At 47.3% G+C, this 18,135-nt stretch overlaps 2 protein-coding genes across 7 annotated transcripts in view; one reads left to right on the top strand and one right to left on the bottom strand.

The window, feature by feature from the left end:
• The window catches only part of RNF169 (ring finger protein 169), a gene marked incomplete at its 5' end in the record, with an annotated part of 22,076 nt that extends 12,836 nt beyond the window's left edge, over positions 1–9,240 (bottom strand). The window contains 3 exons of the mRNA XM_083439012.1: positions 2,067–2,143; positions 8,703–9,073; positions 9,236–9,240. Of these exons, the coding sequence (XP_083295138.1) occupies positions 2,067–2,143; positions 8,703–9,073; positions 9,236–9,240 (453 nt within the window). The remainder of the gene's footprint in view (positions 1–2,066; positions 2,144–8,702; positions 9,074–9,235) is intronic.
• LOC310675825 (uncharacterized protein) lies at positions 9,080–18,135 on the top strand. 6 transcript variants are annotated; one of them, XM_083436952.1, is made up of 6 exons: positions 9,080–9,577; positions 14,118–14,200; positions 15,383–15,487; positions 16,947–17,489; positions 17,521–17,592; positions 17,783–18,135. In XM_083436952.1, the coding sequence occupies exons 1-4, from the start codon at positions 9,431–9,433 to the stop codon at positions 16,963–16,965; spliced, it is 354 nt and encodes a 117-aa protein (XP_083293078.1). In that variant the 5' UTR covers positions 9,080–9,430; the 3' UTR covers positions 16,966–17,489; positions 17,521–17,592; positions 17,783–18,135. The 6 variants fall into 6 exon arrangements, with proteins under 6 accessions (XP_083293078.1, XP_083293074.1, XP_083293073.1 ...); XM_083436948.1 differs by lacking the exon at positions 17,521–17,592 and having other exon boundaries at positions 16,947–17,436; positions 17,653–18,135; XM_083436947.1 differs by having other exon boundaries at positions 16,947–17,521; positions 17,653–18,135.

Raw genomic sequence — 18,135 nt, 5'->3', positions numbered from 1 at the left:
TGCAAAAATTATAGTGAAAAGATCAGGTGCAGCACAGGACTAAATCCCAAGACATGGCAGTAACTACTGAATTTAGGCACTGGACAATCTATATGTCCCACCTGAGCATAGATTTAGGAATCTGCTTCCTTTGGGCGCAGTTTAAAGTTCAGAAAAGGTGTTTAAACATTGAGAGGAAGCACATCTAAGTTCTGCCAGTGTGTCTGAAGAAAAAGAGCAGGGCCAGCAAGCCAAACAGGAAGTGGACAAAAAGCTGTCTCCCAACTGCACACGTGGCAGAGTCAGAGCCCCAGAAACACTTCTTGAAAACATTTTCTCCTCGATTGCTGTAAAGGAAATCATTAGAACTATTGCCAGAAATGCTTCTACAGCATGAAGAAAATCTTAGTGCAGTTTCAACAGGGAAGCTGTGTAGGATATGCAATTCCCAGCTTCCCTTTCCTAAAGTCACCAGGCTTCTGCTGCTGCAGGCTTTAAAACTACAAGATCTGTATGAGGAATTCAGTATTTCACCTCTATGATACTGCATGCATAACATTTCTATTCCCCCCCCCCCCGGCGGCCAGTAGGCAACTGTGCTATCTTATTTACAATCCTGCAGTTTTGAATGAATCACCCAGAAGGCTCTTCACGGAGGATTAAAAACTAAAAACTATTTCTACTGGGCAACTGGGTGCTTTACCAAGGAAAATACATGGGGCCTAGAGTCCCTCTGGAGAAAATTAAAATGGTGGGTAGCTAGGGCACTGCTTTGCAGTGTGTCCAACCACCCAGTGAAAATAGTTTTAAAGAGGAGGTGGTAGGGGCAAAAGGAGAAATGGAGATGGAAAAAGAATGATGGAAGAGGTGAGGGTAATGAGCAGAGCGATAACGAGGAATGAGTATGGGTGTGGGGATCAATCAAGCCTGGTTTGCACAATGTCTTCCTCCCCACAAAAGACAAAGCACTTGCACAACGCAGGCACACACAGCACCCTGCAGGCATGTGTCCTCCTTGCTTTTCCATGGGCCTGGCAAATGTAGAATCCCGTCGAAATAAAACAAAGCAACTTGAATTTATAATAATGATAATTTATTATTTATACCCCACCCATTTCCCCAGCCACTCTGGGTGGCTCCCAACCGAATATTAAAAACATGATACAATTTGTGTGATTTTTACAAGGGATTCCCTCAAACACGTCCATGGGTGCGTACTGTCATTTTGTTGGCACCCCATGTAAAAATCTTGCAAGACCCACAAAGATCCATGACTTGGATCAACATGTGTGCGTCATGACAGCACTGGGAGTGGCAAGGCAAGAAGAGAAACTGAGGTGTACAGCTCTGGCACACTCTCAACATTCCACAGGTCTACAAGGGTTGGGAGCTCTTGCAATAATAATTTGCAGAAAGCATGGAAAACATTGCGCAGTTATCTCCTTTGCTCCACCTAATCTCTTTCTCTCATCCTCTACCACGGCTGAGAAAGATTCCAACAAAATGAAACAGAAGTTCTCAGCTGTGCCCAAGCAAACCTCCTTAGTCAAGGAAGAGAACAACAATTAACATACTTTAAGTTGCCTTCAGTAGTAAAATTCTGCCCAGATTCACATTTACAGAGATGTGTATAAATTTGATGTAAATAAATGGATAGATAGATAATTGATCTGACATTTAGAAAGAGAAGACAACAGAAATCTATGGCATGCCTTAACACCCCTGAATGCAAAATGCTTATTAAAAATAGGGTATGGATCCTATCAGCCCCCAAGAATATCTGTCAGTCCTACAAAAGGATGAGCACAAAATAAACACCGGCTCTATACTGGAGACAGATACACACTCGGCACATGTAGCAGTGACTGCTTTAAACTTTAACAGCCATAGACCTAGAACAGGGGCAGGGCACATCTGGCCCTCCAGATGTTGTTGGACTCCCAACTCCCACTAAGCCCCACCAGAAGGTCCAAAGTGTCGGGGAAGATGGGTGGTGGACTCCAGAAACTTCTGGAGGGCCACCAATTGCCCATCCTGGTCTTGATGATATGGCTGCAATAATTTATCACAGAACGCAACTGTCTTACCTTTCGTAGCTGGCTTTTGTATTCCTCATGCAGCTCTCCAGGCTTGCTTAACGTGATGGGTGCTCTGAATATAAAATCTGCAGGCAGAAAGAGGGGTGGGGGAGTTGTTTAGCGTTTTGAGCATTCACAGAAATGCTACAGAAATGCAGCTAAGCATGGTTATTCTTATTACTATATCAGAAATGTGTTTTTTTCCTCATACTGGGGCTCACCACAAGATGATGAATCCACTTGGCAACTGCATGCTAAAATAACGATCCAAAAAGCAGCCCCTAGCCTCTCAAAACTTTTTTAAAAAATCAAGTACAACAATGTCAGCCTACCTATGCAACTTGAGTGAAACTAAGCAGGGTTCGCGCACATAGATGTCCTGCAGCTGGAGAGCAAAATGTTGCACTACCTCCTATGCCATCTCTAGTAAAAAGCTCAACAGCAACTTTAAAAACCACACCCACTTTGGCTAAACACATGCCCAGGCAAGTCACTCTCTGGAACCAGAGATTTTCTACAAAGGAATTCAAGACCAAGTCATCCATAAAGCCATCCAATTTTATCTCATCATGTTTGCAAAGAAGAGACTATCGCAAAACAAATCTAAGTCACTGATAAGAAGCTGAAAAGGGACAGGTTAGTCAGTCCACAATTTGTGCCCACACAGTACCACCAGCTAGCTTTAAGAAAACTTTCCACTTTTAAGTTACAAAACACAGGACCCATTTCAGTATCACGTGGGCATGTTTATTTTCAAACGTTAAGTGTGTGGACATGAGTGCAAGAAGCAAAAATCAAAAATGTACCGTGTGCCTCTGTCACTGTCCCATCTTCTAGGCATCAGCTTGGACTACAAACACCCATTTGCAATATACTGCCAGGTCAAAAATTAGGAAGCCATTAACCCAATATGAACTTCAAACTGGTTTTGGATGATTTATCAACATATTGCCCAGCCCTAGATAACATGGGGGTGACATGTGTAAGGTAAAGGTAAAGGGACTCCTGACCATTGGGTCCAGTCGTGACCAACTCTGGGGTTGCGGCGCTCATCTCGCTTTATTGGCCGAGGGAGCCGGCGTACAGCTTCCGGGTCATGTGGCCAGCATGACTAAGCCGCTTCTGGCGAACCAGAGCAGCGCACGGAAACGCCGTTTACCTTCCCGCCGGAGCGGTACCTATTTATCTACCTGCACTTTGACGTGCTTTCGAACTGCTAGGTTGGAAGGAGCTGGGACCGAGCAACGGGAGCTCACCCCGTTGCGGGGATTCGAACCGCCAACCTTCTGATCTGCAAGCCCTAGGCTCTGTGGTTTAACCCACAGCGCCACCCATGTACAGCACCCGAAAAAGGTGCCTGCATCCAGCATTGAATGTACATTATCACAGACTGCATACATGCGTTAAGGGACTTATGTCAATTCTTTCCCTAACAAACATTTGAAAAGTCAGGATTTGCCAGAAAGTCAGAGTCTCTAAATGTGCTCTCCTTTATACAAAGGAAGCCTGTCCTGAATTTCCCTATCACTTGAAAGGGAGCATGATTGTATAACAGAGTGGAAATGCTTAAAGGGAACCACGTCTTCCTCTCAATAGTCCTTTCTAGTGGCAAAATTCATCTTTTACTTTCCAGACAGGATAGTTTGGCTTTCTCGGCACAAGGCCACGATAAATCTACGGGGGAGGAGCATGCGTGTGCACACACACCAAGATTCCCACACCAGCAGCACCCATAACACAGGCATGCACAAAGCTACACAGCCAGTCAGCTGCAGTGAGCAAAATTTATCTGCCGGGGACCAGGGAAGCCTCACAACACGTGGATTTTTTATTTATTTTAGAAAAAAATCATTTAATGGTTTAGCACCCGTGTTGAAGCAATGATTCTTCAACATCAACTTCGTTGGACTGGTCATGTTGTGTGGATGCCTGATCGTCTTCCAAAGCAACTACAGTGGTACCTCTAGATACGAACAGGATCCTTTCCGGAGCCCCGTTAGCATCTAGAAGGAAACGTAACTAGCGACAGCACATCTGCGCACACTCGCGTCGCTTTTCGCCGCTTCTGCTCATCCACATGACGTCATTTTGAGCATCTGTGCATGTGCAAGCGGTGAAACCCGGAAGTAACACGCTCCGTTACTTCTGGGTTGCCGCAGAGCGCAACTCAAACGCGCTCAACCCGGAGCGCATTCAACCCGAGGTATGACTGTACTCCATTCCGAACTTAAAAATGGAAAGCGTAATGCTGGTGGTCAACAAAAGAGGTTTAAAGACTGTCTCAAGGCAAATCTAAAAAATGTAGTATAAACACTGACAACTGGGAAACACTGGCCTGCAAGCGCTCCAGTTGGAGAACAGCCTTTACCAAACAAAGGTGTCATAGGCTTTGAAGACACTCGAACTCAGGACGCAAAGGAGAAACATGCTAGTAGGAAGGCATGGCAAATCCACACCGTGATCAACTCCCGCCCGGAAACCAATGTCCCCACTATGGAAGGACATGTGGATCCAGAATTGGCCTCCACAGTCACTTACAGACTCATTTTTAAAACTGTGTTTATGGAAGACAATCTCACTTGGCTACGAGTGATCACCAAAGAAGAAGTGTGTGTATGGAGAGACAGATCTAGCAACTTTGTGTACTCGTGCAAGGTTCCCCTAAGACAAAACAGTATGTCCCCATGGGCAGACGTTGCTCTGAAGTGACCCAACATTGGCTTGCATGAAATCAGAACTGTTGCTCAAGACTAGACAGAATTTCCTAGATTAACAAAACAAAATCCAGTTTCCTATTTGAGGAAGTTTAATGACAGGCAGGGCAGGGCCTAGAAGCAGAAGACCCTCTCTGAAGTTTAACAGGTCAGAGTTTGGTCAGTGCCTAGATGCTTAAAGCTAGGGAAGAAAAACTGACTTTGAATAAACTATTTCTTAATATGTTTGTGACAGTTTACTGCGTTTAGTTAACCTGAAACCATGCCATACACAATCTTGACATAGAACACTTTTGCCATTCTGATAATCCAATTTAGATAGAAGAGCTGGATATTGCAAACAAATGTAACCTGGTACATATGATAACAGAAAATAAATTAATTTGTTTCATTTGCAATTTCCCAAGATCAAACCAACAGCGGAATGTTGCTGTGCACTCCCCCCCCCCCCCCGCAATTACAACCCCTATTTTGTGTGCTCAAGAATCAACCCGTGACTTCTGTTCAAAGAAAGAAAGAAAGCCAACGGTTGAGATCTGAAGATTCACAAGACTCCACCTTAACTCTTTGTGTCCCCCTCAGGTGACATCAAGGAGTGGCAAAAGTGCAACTTGCAGGCCAAAGCTCAACACAGCATTATCTGAGGAATTCTCCTGAACTGAATAGTCAATTTCAAAAAGCAGTTTTCAGAAAACCTGTTAAACTACACCTAACCCAGACTTTCCATCCAACACTAAGCTATTCATTCTTTTCTGTAGTTGTACAGCAGACCAGAACAACCAGAAACTGTCAATTTATGGGGGGGAGCCGATAAAATTAGTGGCACTGAAGTGCTTTTGGAGATGAAAAGGTTTTCAGCATAGAGAACACAAAGTTTTATGGCACACTGGAATCTAGGGACCTGTTGCACAAGGAACGCTCTCTCAATAACAAGAAAGAAAAAAGAAGGGTTCAGCCCTGGACACAGGTCAGACAAAATGAAGGTAATCTGGTTAGTGGAGATCCAGCTCAGACAAGTAAAGAAAAATGGCACAAAACTGAATTTACTCATGACATCCAATTCGGCGCCCAAGGTAGTGATGGTTGTTAAAACCCATCAAATCCCCTGCTTTAGGACAGTAACAACCTTGCCGAAGGCGGTAGGAATTGGAGAATAACAGTAAGTCCAAGTGACCCTTGCACCTTTGACCAGAGAAGGAACAGGGCCAATCCCTGTATACACAGGAAAATCTTTCCCCATACTATCACTATCTCAATTCACCAATCATCTTCTTTTCGGCAGCATTATGTGTCCAGCATACATTTTGTAGCTCAGTAGGTAGAGCACGAGACTCTTAATCCCAGGATTGTGGGTTCAAAGCCCATGTTGGGCAAAAGATCCCAACATTGCAGGGGGTTGAACTAGATGACCCTTGTGGTCCCTTCCAACCCTACCATTCTATGATTTAACTCTATGTCCAGAACATTCAATACATCTACCCACAAAGTCAAGAAATATATGACCAACACAAGAAGCAAAACTAAACTCATCTCCAGAGCATGTTTAAAAGGTGCAAATTCACACTCCATGATAAAACTCTCAAACACACATACACAAAGCCCTGCTTTATACCATGTGAAATATATTTTGGATTAATTGTGTTAGTTGTGTTAGTGTTAGTTGTTTTCAAATACACAGGCAGAGTGACTAAAAAAAAGAATCATCTTATGTTTGTGTACAACTGTAATCCATGTAAGTGATTCAAGGAGTGGCCATCGTTCCATCAGTAACCAAGAACAGGAAATTAGCAGACTTAGAAACATATTTTGTATATGCATCATTACACAGCCGACCTCTTGTTCTTAGGAACATCACCTCACTTACTAAGTGTCATATTGTTCTAATAACACTGTGCTCCACAAACAATTAGTGATGTATACGCCTTATCCCAATGTGCATGACTATCACACCCAAGCACTCATTAACTCACACACCAAACGCATCCCATTTCTCTTTACAGTGGTACCTCTGGATGTGAACAGGATCCGTTCTGGAGCCCTGTTCGCATCCTGAAGCGAACGCAACCCACATCTGCACGTCACGATTCGCCACTTCTGCGCATGCGCGTGATGTCATCTTGACCGTCTGCGCATGCGGCGAAACCCGGAAGTAATGTGTTCCGTTACTTCCGGGTCGCCGCAGAGCGCAATCTGAAACCGCTCAACCCGAAGCTACTTCAACCCGAGGTATGACTGTACACTGATGAAGTGGTCTGTGGCCCAAATGTACAACACAATACATTTATTGGGCTTTCAATGCTACATTCTCCTCTGTCCACCCCTCCTCTCAACACCTGACTCAAAGCAAGCCTCACACACCCAGCAATCAGGCACTAGAGACCCACAAAGGCTGTACTGTTTGGTACCTCTGGTTAACACGCACTTGAAAAGCCTCACAATAACACGCCCGAAGTCCTGTGCGCTGGTTGTCAATGCACACACACTGCCCATGCCCCATAGCCAACGGATGATCAACCCGTGTGGTGTAGTGGTTAGAGACTAGGAGCTAGGAGGCCAGGGCTCAAATCCCAGCTCAACCATGAAACTCCTAGGGCAGCCTTTCTCAACCTGTGGGTCCCCAGATGTTGTTGGACTACAACTCCCATCACCCTGAGCTAACAAGGCTCAGGGATGATGAGAGTTGTAGTCCAACAACATCTGGGGACCCACAGGTTGAGAACCGCTGTCCTAGGGTGACCTTGGGCTAGTTCTAAGCCTAACCTACCTCACAGGGTTGTTGTGGGGGGGGGGGATGGGGAGGAAGAATACACCTTGAGCACCTTGGGAGAGAAAGTGGGATATAAAGGCAAGAAAGAAAGAAAATTGGACGGGGCCTGTCTAGAGACTGCTCCCCTGAATGACCTGCCCCTGCGAGAAGAAATACACACACAGGACTCCTTCACTTCACAAGATACACTTCAGACAGATGCCAACTGTGCCAAGGGGTGAGGACAATGCACAAGATAAGAACGCAAACACAAAAGAGCACAGCCAATTGCAACTGACTGCACAATACATGTGCTTGTTACACTCCTCCTTCAAGTGCACCAAAGATGTATAAAACATGGACCTCCAGCACACGGCTGATGTTTTCAAACAAACAAACAAACACACACACACACACACACACACCAATGTTGTGGTTAGCAAATTCCTTAAAACCATTCTTTTTTGGGAGCCAACTTGCATTTTGTAACTCTGGGTATTAAGGTTTAAGAAAGCGATCAATTATTTCTGGGTATTTAACCAATTATTTCTGGAAATAAAGCTTGAAGGAATCGATTTCAGCAAGACTCGCAGAGAGTGGTTAAAAGCAGGTGGAAAACACGGGTCTTTGGGGTCACCTGAAAGGTGGGCCAACACGCATCATCCGGCTCTCTCATTTGCTCTGAAGGCATTGCAAAACAACCACCGCAGCCACCACACGCATCTCAAGCCTGTGTCCATTTAGCTAGAAATAAACTGCGTTCTCGGGCGAAGCCCCACGCAGAGCTGCTCTCCCCGCGTGACACAGGCCCACGGAATTTCGAGTTTGCATCTTGTGTTTTCATGTTGCGAACTGCCCCGAGATCGACGAATGCAAATTTAATTAACAAACAACAACAGCCACCTGCCCGCAAACCCAGGCGCCTACGCCCGCTCCCGTGAAATTTACCCATTCACACACGCGCGCCGCGCCTGGGCGCATCCCGACGTGCTTCGCTGGCAACTGGGGCGCCTGTCCAAAAACCACACACACCCTGAGGCTCCGCTGCCCACGTAGGCAGAAACGCGAACAGGCACGCGCCCGCGCCCAGCCAACGTCAAGGAGTCGCGTGCATTTCCTACTCTCTCTCACACGCACACGTAACCCATTCACACGATACGTGTCGCGCACGGGCGGGCGCCGCACCTCGCTCTGCCTGGGCGGGCGGTGGCGGAGGAGGAGGCGGCGGCGGCGGCGTCTCCCCTTCCGACGGGGCCCGAACCGAGGCGAAGCTGCCGAGGCGGCTGCGGCAAAACGGGCGGCCGGGGCCCTGAGGCGGGCAGCGCCGCGGCCCGCAGGCGCACCGGGGCCCGCCGCCCTCCGCCTCTTTCTCCTCAGGCCCGCCCTGGCGCCGCCTCCTCCGGCCCCGGCCCCGTCGCAGGAGCGGAGGCGGCGGCGGAGACCCCGCGGCCCGGACGCCGAGCGCCGCCGCCGCCGATGCTGCTGCTGCCGCCGCCGCCGCCATTTTCTCACGGCGTGAGGGGAGGGAAAGGAGCCCCCGCGTCGGCCACGCCCACCTCCTCCATATTCATGAGCCCCTCCACCGCCAGCCTCCGCCTCCGCTGCTGCTTGTTTGTGATGGTGGCGGCGGGGGAGGGTAGTCCGTTAATGCGCGCGCCGCGGACGACGGTTAGGAAAAGGCCCGCGCCTGCCTCGGCCGCCGCGGGAGCCCCGCCCACTTCATCCCCCACACCCAATAGGCGGGCGAGGGTGGGTCGGCCGCGCCCAGTCAGAGGAGCGGGCCGGGAAGGAGGCTCCTCCTCCTGCTTCATAAGTGACACCGCGGCCCCCTCCCCCCACCGCCTCAGCCCTCGCAGGCGTCGTTCGCTTTTCGCCCCTGTTTTCCCCTCACGTTACACGGCTGCACGTTGTCAATGAACGCAAATAAAGTGACTGGAAACACGCGTGTCTCTGTGTCTAGACATACGCATATTTACACGAAAAGGGTGCATATAACGTGTGTCTCGCATATCACTGAGGGAGAGAATACAGAGACGGATCTCTCTGTGTTGTGTAACGGGGTATGCAGATAAAACACTCACATATTTACAAAAACGTTTTTATATAGCGCACGTATGTGTGTGTGTGATATAAAGTCTCAAACTCAGACCCATCTCAGACCTTCCAAGGCTCTCTTTTTGCCTGGGACGTCCCTGATTTACAGAAGCTGTCCTAGTTTCTGATTTTATGTGTTGTTGTTTAGTCGTGTCCAACTCTTCGTGACCCCCTGGACCAGAGCACGCCAGGCACACCTGTCTTCCACTGCCTCCCGCAGTTTGGTCAAACTCATGCTGGGAGCTTCGAGAACACTGTGCAACCATCTCGCCCTCTGTCGTCTCCTTGTGCCCTCCATCTTTCCCAACATCAGGGTCTTTTCCAGGGAGTCTTCTCTTCTCATGAGGCGGCCAAAGTATTGGAGCCTCAGCTTTAGGATCTGTCCTTCCAGTGAGCACTCAGGGCTGATTTCCTTCAAAATGGATCAGTTTGATCTTCTTGCAGTCCATGGGACTCTCAAGAGTCTCCTCCAGCACCAGAATTCAAAAGCATCCATTCTTCGGCGATCAGCCTTCTTTATGGTCCAGCTCTCACTTCCATACATCACTGCGGGGAAAACCATAGCTTTAACTATACGAATCTTTGTTGGCAAGGTGATGATGTCTCTGCTTTTTAAGATGCTGTCTAGGTTTGTCATTGCTTTTCTCCCAAGAAGCAGGCATCTTTTACCTTTCCCCCCAAATTGATTTTTGAATTCTGAATTTATTGTTATTCACACCAGGCACTCCTGTCTTCCACTGCCTCCCGCAGTTTGGTCAAACTCATGCTGGTAGCTTCGAGAACACTGTCCCACCATCTCGTCCTCTGCCGCCCCCTTCTCCTTGTGCCCTCCATCTTTCCCAGCATCAGGGTCTTTTCCAGAGAGTCTTCTCTTCTCATGAGGTGGCCAAAGTCTTGGAGCCTCAGCTTCAGGATCTGTCCTTCCAGTGAGCACTCAGGGCTAATTTCCTTCAGAATGGAGAGGTTTGATCTTCTTGCAGTCCATGGGACTCTCCAGAGTCTCCTCCAACACCATAATTCAAAAGCATCAATTCTTCGGCGATCAGCCTTCTTTAGGGTCCAGCTCTCACTTCCATACATCACTAGATATTTTGTGTGTGTGTGTGTGTGTGTGTGTGTGTACACACACACACACACACACACACACACACATATATACACACACACACACAGGGCAAGTCTCTTAAAAGAGGCCCAGTGGAAAATGTGTACTCTATATACCCTGTATATAAAACACTTTCTCAGGCCAGCTCCCTATTTGGTTCACTTTTCCTGTTTATAATGCATAGTGTGTCACACACCAACTTTAAGTATCAGATAGATAGATAGACAGCATCCGTCCAGTTCAGATCAACAGTCCACTCCAGTTGGACTTTAAAAGACAATCTCTGGTTCTGAATTAAATTTCCAGGGACCTCAAAGGACAAGATCCATCTCTTTGCGGCTTCCTGATGCTTCCTCGCTTTTGACTTTCACATGTCAAAAGCTTCATCAAGACTTATTTATGCCCCCAAGCCTATGCAACAGTGGCTTGAACCATTCCCCCCCCAGTACCCAGCTATTTTGCAGATTTTTCTGCACTGCTTTGAATGTTTTTCTATATTGCTGTAAACACATTTTGGATATTTTGCGACTGGGCAATACATAAATATAAATACCGATTTATTTATTTATTTATTTTCTAACGGTAGGCAGAGAGCTAGCTGGCCAGTCCCACAGTTTGGTGCCACAACTGAGAAGGCCCTAGATTTTATTTATTTATTTGTTTGTTTAAAAGAATTTATATAATCCTTGATTTAAAAAAACAAAACGAAACAAAAACCCCAAACCTCAAAGCGGTTTTACTGTGCTTCTGACAGTGGGGGCATCATTCAGCCTAAGGCCTCAGGACAACACAGCAGAGGGGAGTTGGTACACGGGAAGAGGTGTTCCTTCACATAGTTATAAATAAATTCATGAATGTCAGAATCTACCGTATTTTTCGCTCCATAAGATGCACCTGACCATAAGACGCACCAAGTTTTTAGAGGAGGAAAACAAGAAAAAAAAATTTCTGAACGAAACAGTGGATGTATGATTTTTGTGGTTGATGCTGTGGCCACAGACATGTGATCTGATGGTGAATTTGGGGTGACCCAATGCAAAAATCCTGAGGATCCACGTGGATCCGTGCTTTGTGACCACATTTTTGCACCACTGCAGCCCCTGGAAACAGTGGATGCGTGATTTTTTTGGTGCAGGCTGTAGCCATGGACATGCTATGTGACCTGATGGTGAATCTCGGGTGACCCAATGTAAAAATCCTGAGGATCCATGGGCTTTTACCTCCCCCCTCCCAGGCAACCTCAGCTAGGGTCCCTTATCTCCCTCCCAATCCCACTGATCAGCTGCTTCCTTTCAACACTCCTTCCCTCTTGCTTGCCTTCCTGCCTTTTCCTTAGCTGGAGCAGTTTTTTGCTCCTCCTTTTCTTCTAGTTTCTCTCCTCATTGCTTTCGTCTTCCTGTCACCTCTCCCTGCAAGTTTGCTGTCTTTACCTCCCCCCTCCCAGGCAGCCTCCTTTATTGCTAGCCTCCCTTATCTCGCTTCCGATCCCTTGTGATCAGTGGCTTCCTTTCAACACCCCCTTCCCTCTTTCAAAAAAAGAAAAAAGAAGAAAAAGCATGATCTGTGTTATGTACTGAAGTTCTCATCCTGGGCCACCAGGGGGATACTGTAGATAGTTCAGGTCCACATATGCAAATAAGGGATTGAAAGTGACGTTCAGTAATTGGATAGTTACAGAAAGTTGTTACAGTTGCTTTGTAGTGGAGCTCTATATAAGCAGGCTGGCTGAACCCTTCAGTTCAGTTCTGTTCTGGCCTGTGAATAAACAAGAGCTGTTTGAAGAATCGCTGTGTTGTCTGATATGTTCACCCACAACTTAACAATCTGCTTTTCGGCCCTGGGCAATTCAGCTCCAGGGACAACACATTCTCTCCATAAGAAGCACAGACATTTCCCCTTACTTTTTAGGAAGAAAAAAGTGCATCTTATGGAGCAAAAAATATGGTAGCTAATATTTGGGATAGTAAGGGAAAATGCAAGCTACAGAACCTAGCCAGCTTATTCAAAGAAGCCTGGTCAAGCTAGCTGAATGCAAGCCAAAATAAAACAATGGCCGGGCATCTACGTATTTAAGAAGGTTCTCACGTCTGTGCAAAACAGGGGTTTGCCGAGGTGTGTGAGGTGAGAGGGAAAAGTGTTGTTTTACTGGAGGCTTGGCTTTCTGGTGAAAGATGATGGGAAAAAGGAAGAGAATGAAGGCCAAAAAACCATCTCAGTGCTAGCTGGAGGAGGCTGCACTAAGAGACCGGGAGCCGCGACTGACGGCCGCTTTGGAGCCAAGCTTGCTGAAGCTATGAAAGGGGCAACGAGAGATACTCTTGGGATATAATGTTCTGCACCCCTCCACGGCAGACTTCCCGGTGTCATTCGGAATAAATAACAAGATGAAAGATGAAAAGATCTTTTTAAATAATTCCAGGTATTTAGCTTTAGTATGTACAATGGGACATGAATCCAATACAGTGGTGCACCGCAAGACAAATGCCTCGCAAGACGGAAAACCCGCTAGACGAAAGGGTTTTCCGTTTTGGAGGTGCTTCGCAAAACGAATTTGCTATGGGCTTGCTTCGCAAGACGAAAATGTCTTGCGATTCCTGGGGTTCCCCCCCCTCCTCCCTTTTTCCCAAGCCCCTAAGCCGCTTAACAGCTGATCGCTAAGCCGCTTAACAGCTGATCTAAGCCGCTTATCAGCTGATCTAAGCCGCTAATAGCCTTTTAGCAGCTAATCCGCTAATCCCTTAAGCCTTTAATAGCCGCTAATAGCCTTTTAGCAGCTAATCTGCTAATCCCTTAAGCCTTTAATAGCCGCTAATAGCCGCTAAACCGCTAATAGCGCTAATAGCGCTAATCCGCTAATGGGCTTGCTTCGCAAGACGGAAAAAACCGCAAGACGAAGAGACTCGCGGAACGGATTGTTTTCGTCTTGCGAGGCACCACTGTATCTCCATTCAGAGCAGGTCTCTCCATAGTTTTTAGTTTGGTAATGAGTTGTAATTTAGCAACTTCTCTTTGAAGTGTATTTCTAAAATTCTTCTGCAATAAGACAGCTACCTTAAGATCTTGTATAGAATGCAGTTAGAAGCTAATTTTGGTCATCTATCCCTTTAAGAATCCCTTGCCCTTCCCTGTGGAACCAACTGCCATAACAGTTATAAGGCTGAAGTATCTGACGAAATGTGTATTACACACGAAAGCTCATACCTTGAAAACTTATATTGAGTTGATCTTTAAGGTGCCACTGGAATTATTAAAAAATATTTTTTCATCTTGTTATTTATTATGACTATGACAGATCAACGTGGCCTTCCACCTGAATCTGGTGTCATTCGTAGTTGACCTCTCCCGACTTATTCCGGCTTTCAACTTCGGCTTTTGATCTCAAAACGTTCTGTTTATCACAGCTGATTCCTCCGTTCGTCTTTATTGGAATCGCAGGGACCGGCCTGTGCACCATGCGCCTTGCTCTTCGCAACCCTGATGTCAGGTAAGTGCCACCCCTCAGGGCAGGATCAGCCCTTGGCATGGTGCTGACAACTGCCATCCCCGCAAAACGACGTCACGTGCTCCCCGCCTCCCAGTGGCCCCTGGGTGTCCTTCACTGATGGATGTGAGGCAGTGCTTTTGAATGGGACCTCAGCTGGACTCCCATCCGTGGCAGCTGCCCACTACTTTACGCAACTCAGAATTAGCCACAGGGATCCGTGGCCTGAGTGGATGGGAGTGAGCTTGGCTTCTTTTCAGAAGCGACACTGCCACTGAAGAGTGTCTGGGGACCCAGTGGCAGGGACTGGTGGCCTGGCTGGGCCAGCCTGATAAGCACCCTTCCAAGCTCCTTGGGGGCAGACCTTTCGCCACTTCTTTAAGTGTTGCATCTTAAAGCACCACCTGGATAAAATATGGCTTGCTGTGCTCCAGAGGTAGAATAATAATAATAGTTATAAAACAAATTACATTAGGAAGAACTTCCTGACAGTAAGAGCTGTTCGACAGTGGAATTTGCTGCCAAGGAGTGTGGTGGAGTCTCCTTCTTTGGAGGTCTTTAAGCAGAGGCTTGACAACCATATGTCAGGAGTGCTCTGATGGTGTTTCCTGCTTGGCAGGGGGTTGGACTCGATGGCCCTTGTGGTCTCTTCCAACTCTATGATTCTATGATTCTATGAAATTATAAAACCACAGTAAAACATTAGCGTCAGCTTCTTAGCGTTAGAGTAAGAAAACCAACCATATAAGCATTGCCATTCCTCAGCCAAGTTGTATCCAAGGCATTGCAATGAGCGGTACAGCATAGCTAAAAGGGTATTTGGGAAGAGAGTAAAGCCAATGAGCTGTCTGAGCAGAAAGAACAAAGTCTAGCAGGGGCCTGTCATGGGAAAAGTGTAGGATTGGGTCGCCAGCATCGAGTTCTGTCCAGCACTGCCTCACCAACTTGCTGCTGTCTCTGGTGCAAGGCAGGGAGAAGCTGCCCTTGGATTTATGCAACTGTGTGTTAACTGGCTTTAAAGGGCTTTTACAAATACTTGGGGTACGGTGGACTTTTTTTACATCCCACATTACAAAAGAAGTGTCACTGAGGAGGCCATGATTGTTAAATTTGGTGAGAACCACGTGCCAACAGTTGGACAGAGCGTTACGCTTTATGCTGTATGTTTTTCTTCTTCTTACAAAGATGTACTCCTTGCTGTCTGCCTCTTGTCACGTTTCTCTGCCTGGCTGGGACAAAAAGAGCAACCCAGAGCCTTGGAACAAGCTGTGACCCAACGACCAGTACAAGGTATGGTAGGAAATACTTAACTAGGGTTATGATGCTGGTTATCCTATAGGCCAGGAATGGGAATCCTGGTGTCCAGCAGAGATTGTTGGGACTCCAACTCCCATCAGCCCCATCCCTGAAATTCTCGGAAGATGGGCTAATAATAATAATAATGGCCATTTGGTGGGTGGAATAATATGCTTCAGCTTTGGAAGTCCTGGTGTGTGTGATCGCAGCATTTGGGGTTGGACTAGATGACCCTTGGGTTCCTTCTATGATTCTTCATTCTCCTCTCCAGTTCAATCTTCTAAACTCTGACTGAATAAGCAGGATAGATCCCTGAGTTTATGTCATTGACGTGGTTCTTTCTGCAAAATTGCTTTTAAGCCCATTAAAGTTGAATGATTAGAGATCCTTTCCCCCACTGCGGCAAAGGTTGTAGCGTCCAAGTCACCTTCAATGGTAGCCCCACGTAGAGCGCATGGTAGTAGTCCAAGCTGGAGATAACGCTTAACCGTGCTGCCCTCTTTCAGTTCTATGCGCTGAATGCAGACTATGAGAAGCTGGAAAAGGAGTGCCCAGATATCAGAAGAGCAAACGAATCTGGGAGCTATAGTTTGGGTCATAGGGTTTGATGCTTTTTGTAACTGGATCTGTAATGGCTTTTAGTCAAATACAATAAATGATTGATTGATTGATTGATTGATTGACCGATTGGTGAAAAGGTGCTTTTTTACTGAGATGCTAACTTTATCTCTGCATGTCATTCCTTGCACAGCTTCCTGTGCAAAGATAAGGCTTGTGCATTTGACTAGTGTTGTGTGGAGGTAAATGCAGCCCCTGGGCTGAAAAATGTCCCCTCCTGCCGCCTTGGGTTTCCAGTGTGGCCTTCACAGATATGGGCACAACGTGTGGGGGGTGGTGGTGGCTGCTGAGCTGCACCCCCCATTGCTGAGGGGGTGATGGTGATGCCTCCCCAGCTGCTGCCATTGTCTGTTGGTTGACTGTGATGCCACAAAAGCATTTGGCAGCTGAGCGGGTATAAATGTGGGCCAAGGCGCAAGCCTCGGCAGTTGCCCTCCCCAGAGAGAAATGGGCAGTTCGGTGGCACTCAGCCCTGGTGGTCTCCTGCCCCGTGGCAGCAAGCTGGCAAGCGGAAGGAGGCAATCGCCCGGTGCTGGGATGCTGTGGAGCAAGAAGAAGTTTACTTGCTGGTGGGATCACTACTTGAAAGTGACTGATATTCAGCTCTGAAGCTGGTTGATGTCTGGCAATGGACCTGGCAAGGCTGCAGATGGTGGGTGGTTGTTGGAAGAGTTTGCGTTCAGGCTAGTGGATGCCGTGAGGCTACGCTGGCTGAGATGGATGCAAAGTGGTTTGGAAGCCTTGTTTGTTAACAGGCAGCCAAACAGAGGAGGAGTCTGGGGGGACGCTGTTGGATGGGGGCCATCCCACTCACCTGTTTGCCTTTGCCTTACAGGGATGTCCGGAGCTGGTGAGCTTTTCCCCAAGTCCAAAATCATGAAGAGAACCACAGGACATCCCTATTTACATCGGAGAAATGAATGCGAAATACTGGCAGTGAGCAATGGACAAGGCCGTGGCTGTACCTGAGAGAAGGAGCTTTGAAGGGAGACTGCAGGCGGACATCTGCTGCATTGCAAGTGATGGGGCAGTGGGGAGAGGGAAGAAAAAGAGGGAGGAAACATTAGGCCACATTAGGCGCACCGTCCATTGGAAGTGCTATGAAGACACTTTGAACAGGAATGGCTTCCCCTCAGGGATTCTGGGAACTGTAGGTGGTTAAGGGGACAGAGAGTTGTTAGGCGGGTTAGGCTTAGGAGTAAGAGTAGGAGTAGGAGTAGGAGTAGGGTAGGGGTAGGGTTGAGTTGGGTTAGGGTTAGGGTTAGGGTTAGGGTTCCCTTCTTGTCAGGGAACTTTGGGAAATGTAGCTCGGGTTAAGGGTTAATGTGTAGGGTTAGGGTTCCCTTCTTGTCAGGGAACTTTGGGAATTGTAGCTCTAGTTAAGGGTTAAGGGTTAGCGTTAGAGTTAGAGTTAGCGTCAGGGGTAGGGGTAGGGTTCCCTTTTTGCCAGGGAACTCTGGGAATTGTAGCTCTAGTTAAGGGTTAAGGGTTAGTGTCAGGGGTTGGGTTCCCTTCTTTTCAGGGAACTCTGGAAATTGTAGCTCTGGTTAGGGGGTAGGAGTAGGGTTCCCTTCTTGTCAGGGAATTCTGGGAATTTTAGCTCTGGTTAGGGAGTAGGGTTGGGGTTCCCTTCTTGCCAGGGAACTCTGGGAATTGTAGCTCTAGTTAAAGGTTAAGGGTTAGTGTTAGGGTTAGAGTTAGGGTTAGCGTCAGGGGTAGGGGTAGAGTTCCCTTTTTGCCAGGGAACTCTGGGAATTGTAGCTCTTGGAGGGGAACAGGGGGTCTCCTAACAACTCTCTGCATCCTTTTCGAACTAGAGCTCCCAGATTCTTTGGGGGAATAAGCCATGAGTGTTTAAAGCGGCTTCATAGCGCATGAAATGGTGTGGATGTGGCCCTGGCCTCCCTCACCCCACTGCCCCTTATTATTGCGGAATCGAAAAGATTTCCCCATGCAAATCTCTCGGCAACAATGTATTTCATCTGGAAAAATATTTAATAAAGATTATTTTTTATTAAAACCTT

The sequence above is a fragment of the Podarcis tiliguerta genome, assembly GCF_965153285.1.
Source record: "Podarcis tiliguerta genome assembly, chromosome: 4".
Taxonomy (NCBI): domain Eukaryota; kingdom Metazoa; phylum Chordata; class Lepidosauria; order Squamata; family Lacertidae; genus Podarcis; species Podarcis tiliguerta.
Note: the sequence above shows the minus strand (reverse complement) of the source record. Positions and strands in the feature narration are given on the sequence as shown.

Bases quoted from the DNA above. Each gene is read 5' to 3' on its own strand.
- LOC310675825 (XM_083436948.1), top strand. From the start codon at position 9,431: ATGAACGCAAATAAAGTGACTGGAAACACGCGTGTCTCTGTGTCTAGA. The intron at 9,578-14,117 runs GTATGCAGATAA...TGTTTATCACAG, and splicing joins TCTCTGTGTTGTGTAACGGG to CTGATTCCTCCGTTCGTCTT. The intron at 14,201-15,382 runs GTAAGTGCCACC...CTTCTTACAAAG, and splicing joins CTTCGCAACCCTGATGTCAG to ATGTACTCCTTGCTGTCTGC.